The sequence below is a fragment of the Salvelinus namaycush genome, chromosome 2 (assembly GCF_016432855.1).
Source record: "Salvelinus namaycush isolate Seneca chromosome 2, SaNama_1.0, whole genome shotgun sequence".
Lineage (NCBI taxonomy): Eukaryota > Metazoa > Chordata > Actinopteri > Salmoniformes > Salmonidae > Salvelinus > Salvelinus namaycush.
The window spans coordinates 63450221-63466981 of record NC_052308.1 but is presented as its reverse complement, the minus strand read 5'-3'; the positions used below and the strand labels follow the sequence as shown (position 1 = coordinate 63466981).

The following is a 16761-nucleotide window of genomic DNA, read 5'->3' as shown; positions in this document are numbered from 1 at the left end:
AAAAATATAAAATGGTACCTTCTCAAGTTGATTGAGATACATACAGGTGATGCTCAAGACCAATCCTAATAGAATCAAGTGGGTTACATTCATGGTACAAAACAACTTGTAAGGCATGTGCACCTTTCTTGGCAGGGCCTGTAGGTTTGGGTGCCTGCACTGTGGTATTCCTGCCAGTAGAGGGGGCTGCTATGCCAACTCTGGAAGCTGCAGGTCTGCTGGAGCCTGGCTTGGATGTGCCCATCAACAGGCCAGTGTGACCAGTGGCAGGCCTGGGGAAGAACACATTTTATTTATTTAAACCAGGTAGGTTATGGAGAACACATTCATGTCACAATAACCTGACCAAGAGGACGCAATGATGGGCTCCCGAGTGGCGCAGCGGTCTAAGGCACTGCATCTCAGTGCTAGAGGCGTCACTACAGACCCTGCTTCGATTCCAGGCTGTATCACAACTGGCCGTGATTGGGAGTACCATAGGTCAGCGCACAATTGGCCCAGCGTCACCCAGGTTAGGGTTTGATCAGGGTAGGCCGTCATTGTAAATAAGAATTTGTTCTTAACTGACTTGCCTTGTTAAATGAAGGTCAAATAAATGTTTTAATTAAAATGATAAAATAATGCCGACAGATGGCTGGCTCGCTTCTAGCTCCTAGGAAACTTTGCAGTATTTCGTTTTTTTAATGTATTATTTTTTTACATTGTTAGCCCAGAAAAATGTGTGTCTTACATACAGCCGGGAAGAACTATTGGATATCAGAGGTGGTAACTCACCAACACCACCAGCATTACGACCAGGAATACGACTTCCCTGAAGCGGAAAATTCGTTCGAACCCCCAAGGGCAATTGAAATGATTCCAGAGGCTGACCCAAAACAACATCGGCGGAGGAGAGGTACTCGGAGCGGTCTTCTAGTCTGACTTAGGAGGCACGCACACCACCCACCTCTTCCGAGTGTATTACTAGCGAATGTTCAGTCTCTGGATAATAAAGTTGACGAGCTTAGGGCTTCTTTCCAGAGAGACATCAGGGACTAACATACAACCATGGCTCTCTTGAACTGAGAACCCAACTGGCTGGACCGACTCTACACTGTATGTATGAATGTCCTAGCAATGTCCTACTACACTGATGTTAGCACAATTAACGCAGATACTTCCTTAAATTTGACAGACACTTGAGTCGGTCCAGCCAGTTGGGTTCTCAGTTCATCACGCAGACAGGAATACATATCTCTCCAGGAAGAAGGTCGGGGGAGTATGTGTCATGATTAATGACTCATGGTGTAATTGTGATAACATACAGGAACTCAAGTCCTTTTGTTCACCTGACCTAGAATACCTCAATCAATCAAATGCCGACCGTATTATCTTCCAAGAGAATTTTCTTCGGTTGAGTCACGGCCGTGTATATCCCCCCTCAAGCCGATACCACGACGGCCCTCAAAGAACTTCAATGGACTTTATGCAAACTGGAAACCACATATCCTGAGGCTGCATTTATTGTAGCTGGGATATTAAAGCAAATTTTAGGAAACGTCTGCCGAAGTTCTTTGAATATATCGACTGTAGTACTTTTAGCGCTGCTAAAACTCGACCAGTTACTCCAACATCCAGGAAGCCTACAAGGCCCTCCCCCGCGCTCCTTTCGGCAAATCTGACCACGACTCCATTTTGTTCCTCCCTTCCTATAGGCAGAAACTCAAACAGGAAGTACAGGTGCTAAGGACTATTCAACGCTGATCTGACCAATCGGAACCCACGCTTCAAGATTGCTTTGATCACATGGACTGGGATATGTTTCGGGTAGCTTCCGAGAATAATAGACGAATATACTGATAGAGTGACTGGGTTAATCAGGAAGTGTATAGGAGATGTTGTACCCACTGTGACTATTAAAACCTACCCTAACCAGAAACCATGGATAGATGGCAGCATTCGCGCAAAACTGAAAGCGCAAACCACTGCATTTAACCATGGCAAGGTGACTTGTAGTTATTCCCGCCGCAAGGCAATCAAACAGGCAAAACGTCAGTATAGAGGCAAAGTGGAGTCGCAATTCAACGGCTCAGACACGAGACGTATGTGGCAGGGTCTACAGACAATCACGGACTACAAAAGGAAAACCAGTCACGTCGCGGACACCCGACTTCTTGCTCCCGGACAAGCTAAACACCTTCTTCGTCCGCTTTGAGGAGAACACAGTGCCACCGACGAGGCCCACTACCAAAGACTGCAGGCTCTCCTTCTCCATGGTCGACGTGAGCAAGACATTTAAGCGCGTTAACCCTCGCAAAGCTGCCAGCCCAGACGGTATCTCTAGCTGCGTCCTCAGAGCATGTGCAGACCAGCTGGCTGGTGTGTTTACAGACATATTCAATCGCTCTCTATCCCAGTCTGCTGTCCCCACATGCTTCAAGATGGCCACCATTGTTCCTGTACCCAAGGTAACTGAACTAAATGACTATCGCCTCGTAGCGCTCCCTTCTGTCATCATGAAGTGCTTTGACTAATCAAGGATCATATCACATCCATCTTACCCCACACCCACTATAACTTGCATACCGCCCCAACAGATCCATGGCTAAAGCAAACATCGTCGCACAGCCCTATCCCATCTGGACTAGAGGAACACCCATGTAAGAATGCTGTTCATTGACTACAGCTCAGTCTTCAACACCATAGCGCCCTCCAAGCTCATCACTAAGTTTGGGGCCCTGGGTCTGAACCAAGCCCTGTGCAACTGGGTCCTGGACTTCTTGACAGGTCGACCCCAGGCGGTGAAGGTAGGCAACACCACCTCCGCTACCCTGATCCACAAAACGGGGGCCCCACAAGAGTGCGTGCTCAGCCCCCTCGTGTACTCCCTTGTTCACCCATGACTGCGTGGCCACACACACGTCTCATACTCAAATCATCAAGTTTGCAGACGACAACAGTGGTAAGCCTGATTACCAACAATGATGATAGTCTACAGTGAGATTAGGGCCCTGGCGGAGAGGTGCCAGGAAAATCACCTCCCTCAACAAAACGAAGGGGCCGCAGTAGAGTGTGAAAAGCTTAAAGTTCCTCTGTGTGTACATCACTTCACAACCTGAAATGGACCATCCACAAAGACAGTGCTGAAGAAGGCGCAACATAAATTTGGCTTGGCCCCTAAGACCCTCACGAACATCTACTGATGCACCATTGAGAGCATCCTGTCGGGCTGTATCGTTGCCTGGTACGGCAACAGCACCATCCGCAACTGCAGGGCTCTCCAGAGGGTGGTGCGATCCGCCCAACACATCACCGGGGGCACACTGTCTACCCTCCAGGACATCTACAGCACCTGGTGTCACATCAAGGCCAAGATCACATGAAGGACCTCAGCCACCCGAGTCACAGCCTGTTCACCCCGCTACCAACTAGAAGGCGGAGACAGTACAGCCACCTCAAAGCAATAATAATTTGTTCTTAGCCTAGTTTAAAAAAATTCAAATAAACTAATAACAGCTTCCATTTCCAGGCCATCAGAATTAAATAGTCACCACTAGCCGTTCTCCGTCCAGTACCCTGAACTTTAATCACTGTTACCAGCCGGCAACCACCAGGTACTGAACCCTGCACCTTAGAGACTGCTGCCCCATGTACATAGTCATTGAACACTGGTCACTTTAATAATGTTTACATACCGTTTCACCCACTTCATATGTATTTACTGTATTCTAGTCCAGGATCATCCTCTATAACTGCTGTACACACCTCTATTCATAATCTCTACACACACCATCGTATACATTACAGACTGACATTCTAATATCTATCTTAATTCCTTTCTTTTTATTTTGAGGATTTGCGTGTATTGTTAGGCATTACTGCACTGTTGGAGCTAGAAACAAGCATTTCGCTACACCCATGATAACATGCAAAATATACAATACAATTTGATTTTGACAATGGCAGAGATGTAATGTTAGCGGACAATAGCAGACATGGGATTTAAGAGTATGCTGTATGGCAAGACTAAACAATAAAAACAGACCTGTTTGCTTTAATGAAAAATTAGTTCAGAGAAGACCCTCAAGGGCAAAATGGACACCATCTGCTGTTCACAAGAATGAATACCTACTGACTGATTGTACATCGTGTACAAAACACTACATTTTGAGCTGTACCCGCTTTTGTCCTCAGAACAGCCTCAATTCGTAGGGGCATCGACTCTACAAGGTGTTGGAAGCTTTTTTACAGGGATGCTGGCCCATGTTGACTCCAATCCTTCCCACAGTTGTGTCAAGTTGGCTCGATGTCCTTTCGGTGGACCATTCTGGATACACACAGTAAACTGTTGTGTGAAAAACACAGCAGTGTTGCAGTTCTTGACACACTCAAACCGGTGCGCCTCGCACCTACTACCATACCCCGTTCAAAGACAGTTAAATATTTTGTTTTACCCATTGAATGGCACACATACAGAATCCATGTCTCAATGCTTAAAAATCCTTCTTTAACCTGTCTCCTGCCCTTCATCTACACTGACTGAAGTTGATTTAACAAGAGACATCAATAGGGGATAATACCTTTCACCTGGTCAGTCTCATGGAAAGAGCAGGTGTTCCTAATGTTTGGTGTATGACTTTGGTTCAGTACCATTCGATCAGCTGCCTAATGTAGGCTAATAGGCTTGGGACTTTTCTATGATCAATTCACTCTAAACCTGAAAAAATCAGTAGTGGTTATTCACCTGCTCAGTGCTCCCCATACAGTAAGCTAGAAGAGTCAAGGGCCGTCCTGCACTACATAAAAGCAATTTCGAGAGGTAACAGAAAACCATTAACAAGGCCCATTCACTGTCTGCCTGTAACGCATCGCTTAGTAATTTTCTAATCCCAGCCTAGTGGGGGAAGAGGAAAGCATGCAGGGAATGATGGAGTGGGAAAGCGTGATTGTGGAAAATGAACAGGATGTGGGTGAGGGTCGCACTCACTGAGGGTTGAGAGTAGTACTACTCCAAGGACAGAGAGGAGACTAAATCGATGGGCTATTAAGCTCCCAGGCAAATTTTAGGGGGTTAGAGGCAGCGGATGTGAGCCCCTGATCCATTAAACACTCCCTCTTCTTAACAGTGGAACTCAACCTTCCCAAGACTCCTGGGTTGTGTTCAGTAGGTACAAAACTGAACAGTAGGTAATATACTTGTCTAATAGTAATAAACACATTTTCCTTGTGTTGCAAAACCTTTTCCATTGCGAACATGTAATGAACATGACCCTGGGCAATACTTAATCTCTTGCCCTCCTCTTCCTTTATCCCGCTAGTCTACTGTTTGACCTCCTGACCTGAAGTGGTCTTGTTGTGGCAGGTGACTGTATAGCCATACGCTTAATCAGCCCCTAACAGATTCGAGGTCAGTTTCGAAATTACCCCTCTCCTGGTTGAGGTTATGGATTTGGAGAGGGTAAGCTGAGCCTAGATCTGCCATTCGTTCACTTTAAAACAGGTGCCAGACAGCTGTGGAGAAGCCACAGGATCTAGACGCGACCTTTTCCAGAGCAAGGCAGTGCCCATCCCCCTGCATACTGCTGAGTGGACTGAATGTCAAGTGTGCGTGTTTGTATGCCCTAGTGCCCTTGCATTCATAAGCACACTTGACCGATTATCCTTAGGCTATGCAACAGCGGAGCAGGGAATAGTAACATCTAGAGCTATGCTTGGATACATGTGTGTGATACTGGTGTGTGCAATCTACATGTACAGACTGGTGAGGCGTTCACATTGACAGGCTTGTGCGATGAGTTGTAGCCCATGCTACAAAGCGCTACAGTAACCTACATTCAAAACAGTTGCTTAAGAACCAGGTGTAATGAAACAAAGGCAGCGCTGTATTTGTGCAAAATCGATGCTTTGCATATCATTTCTATAGAACAGATTCATACGTACACAGCGTCTAAAACAAAAAGGGATAGGAAACGTCAGAGGAACCGAGCGTGTTAGGGCATTGTTGCGATTCAGTCAATTACACCAATATCCGCCATGCTGTTCTGCTGTTCTTTTGATTGGTTCGCCATGGTTTGGACACAGCTGACAACATAGATGAATTCATAATGACAAACGTACGGTCGTACGAGGGGCCGGAAGTGGTCCGGCCGTACATGCCTGGCCACTCAAACGCCTCTCCCACAGCGACTCAGTCAAACAATGGCCATTTGTTTCCATTTGTTAGCAGGATCAAAAAGAAGGCTGCAGAGACTCAAAGGCCTTCAGGTTGCGCCATTATTATACTGTAATAGGGTGAGTCGATGGGACAGAGGGAGCAGGACCTTGATTGTATGGTAAAGAGCAGTGAAATAAGAAAGCGGGCATGCTGTACCTTCAGATGACATGGGGGAATTAGTTGAAGACCGGCGGGGTGAGCCGCGTTAGACGAGATGGCATTAAACGAGGGAGGAAAGGAAGAAAATAAGAGATTGAGGGAAAGAAAATGACTAACTGAGGCACGCAGTGATGAAATGAGCGAGCGACAGAATGAACAACATGATGGAAGATAGAGGGAGAGAATGGACAGATGACTAAAAGCACATGGAAGCATATTGCCTTCCTATCTGGGTGAGTTCCACGTAGGGAACGCGAAACGACAAGAGCACTAAATTAAGGTGGGGGAATGGAGAGCGAGAGATTTCTTCTGATTGGGAGGGAGAGCTGGAAGGGAGGGGAGGCCAGTCATCTGTGCGTACAGCGTTAACCTCACATAACCCTCCATCTCGTCTTCACAGAGACACTCAGAACTGCCTGATCCTCACGGAGGGAGTCAAGGAGGGATGCGAGTCAAAGCTCAGTGGAGTCCATACAGTATTAATCGCTTGGGTGGCACTGTAGTTCAGCGGCTTTGGTATATTTGTTGTGGCTACAAGGGAATGGTTAGTGTCAACAAGGGATTCAAAGCCAATACTTGGTTGATATGCCTTAGTGGTGCAATAGATTCACAGCCGGTGTGAGGATACAACAACCGACAGGTGTATTCAAGATGTCGCCAAGGAATCCAATGGCAATTAAATTATTTATACACTGATGACATCAATAATACAATAGGCTGTAATATCTGTTGGGTTAGCAACTGATCCAGAGACAATCCATTTACTGAGGACTTGGTTACTATACTATCATAATGTGTAGAAGGCATCTGCGCTAAACAGTAACTATGCCCTGCCAAGGCTGGGGCCAAAACTGCATGGTTTCATCCCCAAAGGGGGAGAGAGAAGCTGGGACAGGAACATTGTGTGACTGCATTGCACAAGAGCTAGAGTGACAGTCAATTGTCTCCTTTTAGTTATTCAACAACTCTGTTATACTGCACGTTTGAGTCAGACTGCAAGTGAAAAGGTATCTGACCTGCATAGATTGTCATCTAATAGATCACATGAGGTGTAACTGCCATTTCATTACAGTGACCATTTTGACAGAAATTCCGATATGGATGGCTCTCAACACACATGACCTCATCTTATACAACACCCTAGATTCCTCCCATTCTCAGAGGGAGTCTTAAGGCCCACCAAAATGACAGATGCCTTCACGGGGGAGGGAGGGGAGCAGCAGGAGGGTTGAGAGGGTGCTGGCTAAATTCCTGGTACTGTAAATAAACAGAAGGAGAGATGGAGGGATGGAGGGATGGGGGTTGGGCAGACAAACTGCTTAAACAGGACAAGGGAACTGTCTCCAGATAGAGAGAAAAGGAGAGAATACAGATACAGGGAATTAAACCCCCCTCCATGGCACCCCCCCCCCCCCCCGACTGTGGCCAGCCAGATAATCAAGCCATCCAGCTGTCTGTCAGACAGGCTAGTGACTGGTTGTGGGGGGCTCAATCTCCATCACTTCTGACGAGAGATGCATTAGGGCAGGTATTCCCAAACTGGGGTATGATGATTCACATTTTTAAATGATTTTTGTTTTAAATGTGTAAAAAAAAGAAGCCTAGTTTCACTGCCAAATATATAATGAAACCACCTAGGTGTTCAGCGAAATAACAATGTCAAATACAGCTGGCTTAGTCAAATAATTAACATCCAAATCACATTAACCGTTACACTCTTGCAGAAATCCACTAACTGTCCGTATGTGGCCAAACGTAGCTGCTGCTCATTCCATTTGCTCAAAAATTTATAAATGGTTAAAAAAGTAAGGCCCACGTCCTTAGACACACATACCAGGTCTACTGGTAGAACTACTACTACCACCTGCACCTGTCGACGACAAGTTGTCCTGCTTCCACGAGCACATCCAATGCTAGCATCAGGAATTCTACATTTGTTGTTAGCCCAGCTAGTATGGACACTGACAGTTGTGAATCTGATGCAGCCGAAGAGCTACTGCCCCCTTACCCGGGAAAGCACCGAACAGACAGGGACGTTGGACCATCGAAGAAGCGCAAATATGATGAGAAATAAATTGATTTGGGGTTCACTTATATTGGAGTAGTGCCTTTCCTCAGCCACAGTGTGTGATATGTGCAAAAGTACCATCTCACAACTCGATGAAACCGTCACTCTTGGGCAGACATTTAGAAACAAAACATGCCAATTTGAAAAATAAGCCACGTGAGTTTGAGCGAGAATTAAGATGACTTTTGAGTAGTAAGACATGTATAAAAGCAACAGATACCATTAATAAGAAGGGGCTGGAAGAGTCTTATATGGTGACCTACCGAGTGGCTAGGACAGGCAAGCCCCATACTACTGTGGAGGACTTAATTCTTCCTGCTGCCGCGGATATGTCTGGGACAATGCTGGGGGAAAAGGCCAAAAAAACTATACAGTCAATGCCTTCATCAAACAACACTGTTTCACAACGCATCAGTGACATGGCAGGAGATGTTTTGAAACCACTGCTTTGCATACAAGCCAGTGAATTCCATCCGTTAAAGCTGGATGCGTCAACAGACATGGCAGGCCTGGCACATGTCCGTTACGTTTATGGGGGGGGGGGGGGCGACGACAACAGGATAGGATATTTGTGAAGTACTCGGCAGCTTTATGTCAAATGGACTTTGGTGGCCAAGATGTGTTGGTATCTGTACTGATGGCACAAAAGCCATGACAGGGAGACCTAGTGGAATGGTAACGCGCGTGCAAGCAGTTGCTCCCGACGCCACTTGGGTACATTGCAGCATCCACCGAGAGGCTCTTGCTGCCAAGAGAATGCCTGACAGCTTGAAAGACGTTTTGGACACACAGTGAAAATGGTTAACTTTGTTAAAGCAAGGCCCCTGAACTCTCGTGTATCTTCTGCATTATACAATGATATGGGCAGCGACCATGTAACGCTTTTACAACATACAGAAGTGCGCTGGTTATCAAGGGGCAAAGTATTGACAAACATTTTTGAACTGAGAGACGAGCTTAAAGTTCTCTTTACTGACCATCATTTTCACTTGTCTGACCGCTTGCATTAGGACGAGTTTCTCACGCGACTGGCCTATCTGGGTGACAAAAACTCACACTCATGGTTTAATAAATGTATCGTATAGTGTGTGTGTGGCAGGCTTACAATGAAAGCAAAAAACAACATTTGGGTGCACGCTGACCCTGGTGCTAGAAGGGGTACGCAGCTGTAGGTTGAATGTTTGAAGGGCTACGGGACTATAAAAAGCTGGTGAACCACTGCATTAGGGGATTGGTGGACTCATTCACCTGGGGTATGTTCAGTAGGGAACACAGTAGCAAAACATTTTTGGAACAGAAAGAAACTTAGCGTTTGTTACGGGACAAGTTCAGGTAGAACATTCCTCTTTCACAGTTTCAAAATGTTTTTGCCCTACTGAACACAACCCAGCAGTGTGTGTGCTAGAAGCATGGCACGCGAGGCCAGGTGTTAAAACAGCTCTGCGACGCCTCAAGCTACCAGCACATCTGCTAACTTAGTTGACAACCTTTTCCCTTTAATCCAATATCATAACTCACCTTGCCAGTTGCCAAACTACCCAATCCCCTTGTTCTGAGGCTCCCATCCAATCTCACTCTGTTTTGTTGCAACCCGTTTGTCTGTAATATATTGATATCTGCTTCTTATCCAGTACAATTGATTATTTCACCACTTAGGGCAATTAAGTTAATAGTTTAAGGAAACACTATTTCTCTGCCAATGTGTAACTAGGGCAACGTACTATAGGCCATTCTTTCATCTCGTTTGCATTATGGGCCGTCTGACGTTTTTTTTGCAGGTGGGGAAACAGAACAGTAATGTTATGCTACATTTAATATATGAGCCCCGTGCCGCCTGCCCTGCTCATAGACTCATGGAAGGGCAGCAGCAGTCACAGCTATGGGTGGGAGAGGCCTGTTCACTAGCCCTGGCTCACCCAGGGAGGCAGGAACAGGGCCCAGCATGGATAGAGAGACAGTCTGGCTGTCACACACACACAACCTGCTTCTCCTGTCGTCAAACACAAGCAGCATGATCTCACACACAGCTCCTAATTGTCAAACACGCACTGTATACTCACACACAGTGACATACTTCCCCATGTCGTTAAAACAAATCCAACAAAATCACCCCCCCCACACACCTGACAAGTCATCACACACAGGAAAGAAGCCCGACGTCATAATGTTCCCAAACAAGTGTCATTCCCTCAGGGGAAAGTCCTGTAATCATCCCACATCTGCATAATTCAAAGGATAAGGACACATGCATTAATAAAATGGGCTGAGATTAAGTACCAACCGAGGCAAAACTAGCTCTCTACTCCACAAGTTTAAGTAGTGCCAGTTTAAAGTCCAACACAGACCTGTCAAAACACCAGCTGAAAGAAACAACTCGTACTTGTCTTTAGTCTAACTAAAGGGGTGGTGGTGTGTGTTCCCAGTTTCAGGAAGAACAGATTAAACTGGTTTGAGTCAGTTCAACATTTCACCTCATAATAAAAGCAGAGTATTAGGGAGGAAGTGGGAGAAGAGAGATCAAATTGAAGCTAAGAGCTGAACAGTATGTCCTGTGGAGACCTGAGTGTGGAGTAATCGCGATTAACCCAGTACCAAAGTCTTCCGCAATTGGTCAGATGCTCGACTAAGTTCTGGGTCCATACGCAGAGAAGAGAGAAGATCGGTTTCGGTCTTCGTTCTAACAGAGCTCCACCCTCTCTTTACAGGCAAGTCTATGGGCCAAATATCACCCCCAAAATTCAAAAGATGCAAACACCTGCGAAATCTTGATTTGTCCAAAGCACTAGAACGCTGCTCATCATCTCACGCGCCGTTGTCTCATGACAGATCTACGGTACCATTCATGTAGTCTGTCCACCAGAGATTAGGTGTGGAGCCATACTGTATAGCGGGTGTATCCCAATAGTCTAAAACAGTGGTTCCCAAACTTGTTATAGTCCCGTACCCCTTCAAACATTCAACCTCCAGCTGCATACCCCCTCTAGCACCAGGGTCAGCACACTCAAATGTTTTTTTGCCATCATTTTAAGCCTGCCACACACACAAAACATAAGAATGAGTGTGAGTTGTCCACAACCCGGCTTGTGGGAAGTGACAAAGAGCTCTTATAGGACTAGGGCACAAATATTAATATCAATAATTTTGCTCCTTATTTAGCCATCTTACATTTATTGTGAATAACTCATCACATGTTAATGAGAAGGGTGTGCTTGAAAGGATGCACACAACTTTGCAATGTTGGGTTGTATTGGGAGAGAGTCTCAGTCTTAAATCATTTCCCACACAGTCTGTGCCTGTATATAGCTTTCATGCTAGTGAGGGCCGAGAATCCACTCTCACATAGGTACGTGGTTGCAAAGGGAATCAGTGTCTTAACAGCGCAGTCCTATCCAGAAATCTGGCAGTGGCTTTTGATTAAATTACATTTTCACAGAACCTCGTTGCAATTTCGATGAAGCTCTTGTTCAGATATCGGTAAGTGGACTGGAGGCAGGACATGAAAGGGATAACGAATCCAGTTGTTTGTGTCGTCCGTTTCGGGAAAGTACCTGCGTAATTGCTCACCCAGCTCACTAAGGTGCTTTGCTATATCACATTTGACATTGTCCATAAGCGTGAGTTCATTTGCACGCAAAAAAATAAATAATATAATGATGGAAAGACCTGTGTGATGTCCTTGTTAATGCAGACAGAAAAGAGCTCCAACTTCTTAAATCATAGCCTTAATTTTGTCCTGCACATTGAATATAGTTGTGGAGAGTCCCTGTAATCCTAGATTCAGATCATTCAGGTGAGAAAAAACATCACCCAGATAGGCCAGTCGAGTGAGAAACTCGTCATCATGCAAGCGGTCAGACAAGTGAAAATGATGGTCAGTAAAGAGAACTTTAAAACTTCTTGTCAATAGGGGGGCGCTGTTTTCACTTTGGAAAAAATCGTGCCCAAATTAAACGGCCTCGTACTCTGTTCTAGATCATACAATATGCATATTATTATTACAATTGGATAGAAAACACTCTGAAGTTTCTAAAACTGTTTGAATTATATCTGTGAGTAAAACAGAATTCATTTGGCAGCAAACTTCCATACAGGAAGTGAAAAATCTGAAAACAAGGCTCTGTTTCAGGGCCTGCCTATTCAACTGGCTTTTGTTTATCGATATGTATGCACTTCATACGCCTTCCACTAGATGTCAACAGGCAGTGGAAGGTTTAATGGGGTGTCTAGCTTGATCTGAGGCCGAATAAGAGCTTTTGGAGTGACAGGTCCGGTATTTTCTTTGTCTTCGACGGCGCGCGGGGGACCTCGACATTGTCTTCTGAAAACCGTTCGGTATACACGGCGAATATCTCCGGCTCTGATTTTATTTGATACATATGAGAAAAACATCATAAAGTAGGTTTTTTCAACCGAGTTTTATAAGTTTATTCAACGTTTAATGGGACTTTTGGAATTTTCCGTTCTTTGCGCCAAGAGATGGGAATGTTCGCGCCACAATGCTAGCCAAGGTTGCTAATTCGACAGAAGAAATGGACATTCTAAAACCAAACAACGATTTATTCTGGAAATAGGACTCCTTGTACAACATTCTGATGGAAGCTCAGCAAAAGTAAGAAAACATTTATGATGTTATTTCGTATTTCTGTGTAATATGTTGATGCCTATTCTCCGCCGTGTTGGTGAGCGCTGTCTCACAATAACCCAAGCTGTATGTTGTGGTAAAGTTATTTTTAAAAATCTAACACAGCGGTTGCATTAAGAACCAGTGTATCTTTCATTTGCCATACAAGTATTTTTATGTAAAGTTTATGATGAGTTCTTTGGTCAGATTAGGTGAGTGTCCAAAATATCTCCGGACATTCTGGGCAATTGTTGCTACGTATTCACAATGTATAACCAAGATTTGCAGCTCTAAATATGCACATTTTCAAACAAAACATAAATGTATTGTATAACATGATGTTATAAGACTGTCATCTGATGAAGTTGTCCAAAGGTTAGTGATTCATTTTATATCTATTGCTGGTTTTTGCGAAAGCTACCTTTGCGGTGAATAAATGCCTTTGTGTGTTTGGCTATTGTGGTAAGCTAATATAATTCTATATTGTGTTTTCGCTGTAAAACACTTTTAAAAAAAATCGGAAATATTGGCTGGATTCACAAGATGTTTATCTTTCATTTACTGTACACCATGTATTTTTCATAAATGTTTTATGATGAGTATTTATGTATTTCACGTTGCTCTCTGTAATTATTCTGGCTGCTGCTTTGGTGCTATTTTTGATGGTGGCTGCAATGTAAAACTATGATTTATACCTCAAATATGCACATTTTCGAACAAAACATAAATGTATTGTATAACATGTTATAAGACTGTCATCTGATGAAGTTGTTCAAGGTTAGTGATTAATTTTATCTCTATTTTGTCGGTTTTGTGAAAGCTACCTATGCGGTGGAAACATGGTGAAAATATGCGGTTGTGTGTTTGGCTATTGTGGTTAGCTAATAGAAATACATAGTGTTTTCGCTGTAAAACATTTTAAAAATCGGAAATGATGGCTGGATTCACAAGATGTTTATCTTTCATTTGCTGTATTGGACTTGTGATTTCATGAAAATTATATTATATGATATCCCTGTCCCGTTAGGCTATGCTATGCTAGTCAGCTTTTCTGATGAGGAGGATCCCAGATCCGGGAGGGTGATGAAGTAGAGGTTATTAATAGCATTTGATAATAATATGAATGTTAGTGCTAGATACCACTACTACAAATGTACAGTTGAATTCGGAAGTTTACATACACTTAGGTTGGGGGTCATTAAAACTCGTTTTTCAACCACTCCACAAATTTCTTGTTAACAAACTATAGTTTTGGCAAGTCGGTTAGAACGTCTAATTTTGTGCATGACACGAGTAATTGTTTACAGACAGAATATTTCACTTATAATTCACTGTATCACAATTCCAGTGGGTCAGAAGTTTACATACACACTAAGTTGACAGTGCCTTTAAACACCTTGGAAAATTAAAGAGAACTTTAAGCTCGTCTCTCAATTTTAAAAAAAACGTGTCAATACTTTGCCCCTTGATAACCAGCGCACGTCTGTATGTTGTAAAAGCGTTACATGGTCGCTGCCCATATCATTGCATCACGCAGAAGATACACTACAGTTCAGGGGCCTTGCTTTAACAAAGTTAACCATTTTCACTGTAGTGTCCAAAACGTCTTTCAAGCTGTCAGGCATTCTCTTGGCAGCAAGAGCCTCTCGGTGGATGCTGCAATGTACCCAAGTGGCGTCGGGAGCAACTGCTTGCACGCGCGTTACCACTCCACTAGGTCTCTCTGTCATGGCTTTTGCGCCATCAGTACAGTTACTAATACATCTTGACCACTGAAGTCCATTTGTCACAAAGCTGTTCAGTACTTTACAAATATCCTCTCATGTCCTGATTTCCAGTGGTTTGCAGAAGAGGATGTCTTCCTTAATTGACCCCCCATAAACGTAACAGACATACCAGGAGCTGTGCCAGGCCCGCTGGGTCTGTTGACTCATCCAGCTGTAACGCATATAATTTACTGGTTTGTATGCTAAGCAGTAATTGTTTCAAAACATCTCCTGCCATGTCACTGATGCATCGTGAAACAGTATTGTTTGATGAAGGAATTGTCTGTATATTTTTTTGGGGCCTTTCCCCCAGCATTGTCCTAGACAGATCTGCGGCAGCAGGAAGAATAAAGTCCTCCACAATAGTATGGGGCTTGCCTGTCCTAGCCACTCGGTAGGTCACCATATAAGACTCGTCTAGCCCCTTCTTATTAATGGTATCTGTTGCTTTTATACATGTCTTACTACTCGAAAGCCGTCTTTATTCTCGCTCAAAAATCTCCCGTGGCTTATTTTTCAAATTGTCATGTTTTGTTTCTAAATGTCTGCGCAAGAGTGAAGTTTCCCTCGAGTGTAACTGTTAATGTGATTGGATGTTAATTATTTGACTAGGCTACCTGTATTTGACATTGTGTTATTTTGCTGAACACTAGATGGTTTAATTTTATTTTTGTCAGTGAAACAAGGCTACTCAGGAGACAAAAAAACCTCACTCAAATGTATAGCTCCGTTAAAAAAATATAAAATTAGAATGTGCAAGACAACTTTCTGAAGAAAAAAACAAATTATATATATATATATTTAAATGTGAATCACATTTTTATTTGGCGTACCACCATTGGCATTGCGCGTACCCCAGTTTGGGAATACCTGGTCTAAAACAACCTTGTCTCCATCAAGGGATATGGTAGCCACTTTAGACCATTACTGAGACACACCCGTAGAGTTGCTGGAACATCCCAGCGAGAGCGCGACCAGAGCCAAAGTGAATAACTCCTGCCCTAGGGGCAATAACCCATGTTATTCAGTAACACTGTGGTGCTGACTGGAGCAGTGTGAGAGAGTTCTCTTCTGTCTATTTATTTATTTCTGTTAGTGTGACTCAGTAGACTAGGGCTGCGTCCGAAATGGCACCGTACTACATTGACCAGGACCCATAATTCTCTGGTCAACAGTAGTGCAAATTATAATATGGAATGCCATTTGAAACAGTGGGAAACCTAATCCAATAACAGACCGACAGGACCCACAATGGCCACTTTACATCGATACTCAATTTAAGCTCCTCGCAAAACAAGTCGTTCACTGATCTGATTTGTCGAGTGATGCCTTTTGTGCGAAGCGGCTCCTCAGATCTTGGGTGAATGCATTATGTGTTGTGTATGTGAGGGGAGAGGTTTTTTAAACTATAAACAGTGCTTGGGTTTTCCCCCCTCGAGTTCATTCAAATGAGCATCTGCCAGCCACAAATGTCACTGCCCGGTAAATCACTTTGCATGCCCGGTGCTGTTCACAAATGTCACTGGCCCGTAAATCACTTTGCATTCCCGGCGGTGGTGCAGTCACGGGATAGGCTGCCTTACCTGGTTGTCTTGGAAACCGTCGTCCTATCGGGTTTGGCCGTGGCTGAAGTGCTGGAAGGCTTGGGGGCAGCAAGTCTGGAAGCTAGAGGAGAGGGAGAGCGAATGAGAAAGTGCATGAAGAGAGAGATGGGGGAGGAAAAAGGTGGAATGAAGATGAGGGGTGGGAGTGAGGACAGGACTGGGATCAGGACTGGGATGAAGGATTGGTGTAGTAGGAGTTGAGAGCAAATGTGTCTGCAGCCAAGCACAGGTGGGTTTGTGTGAGCTCTAAAATACATAGGACAGTAACTAACTAGACTCAACACGGGACAAAGGAAAACAAAAAGCTGTCTAACCAAAACATGATTAACAAGACTAAATACTCGGCAGTA

General features: G+C 44.3%; 1 protein-coding gene across 2 annotated transcripts in view; it reads right to left on the bottom strand.

The window, feature by feature from the left end:
• Positions 1 to 16761, bottom strand: part of LOC120065793 (histone-lysine N-methyltransferase 2D-like) — a 45429-nt gene that overhangs the window by 9190 nt on the left and 19478 nt on the right. For both annotated transcript variants that reach the window (XM_039016849.1, XM_039016856.1), the window contains exons 3-4: positions 16391 to 16472; positions 124 to 272 (exon numbers count right to left, since the gene is read on the bottom strand). In XM_039016849.1, the coding sequence (XP_038872777.1) occupies positions 124 to 272; positions 16391 to 16472 (231 nt within the window). The remainder of the gene's footprint in view (positions 1 to 123; positions 273 to 16390; positions 16473 to 16761) is intronic.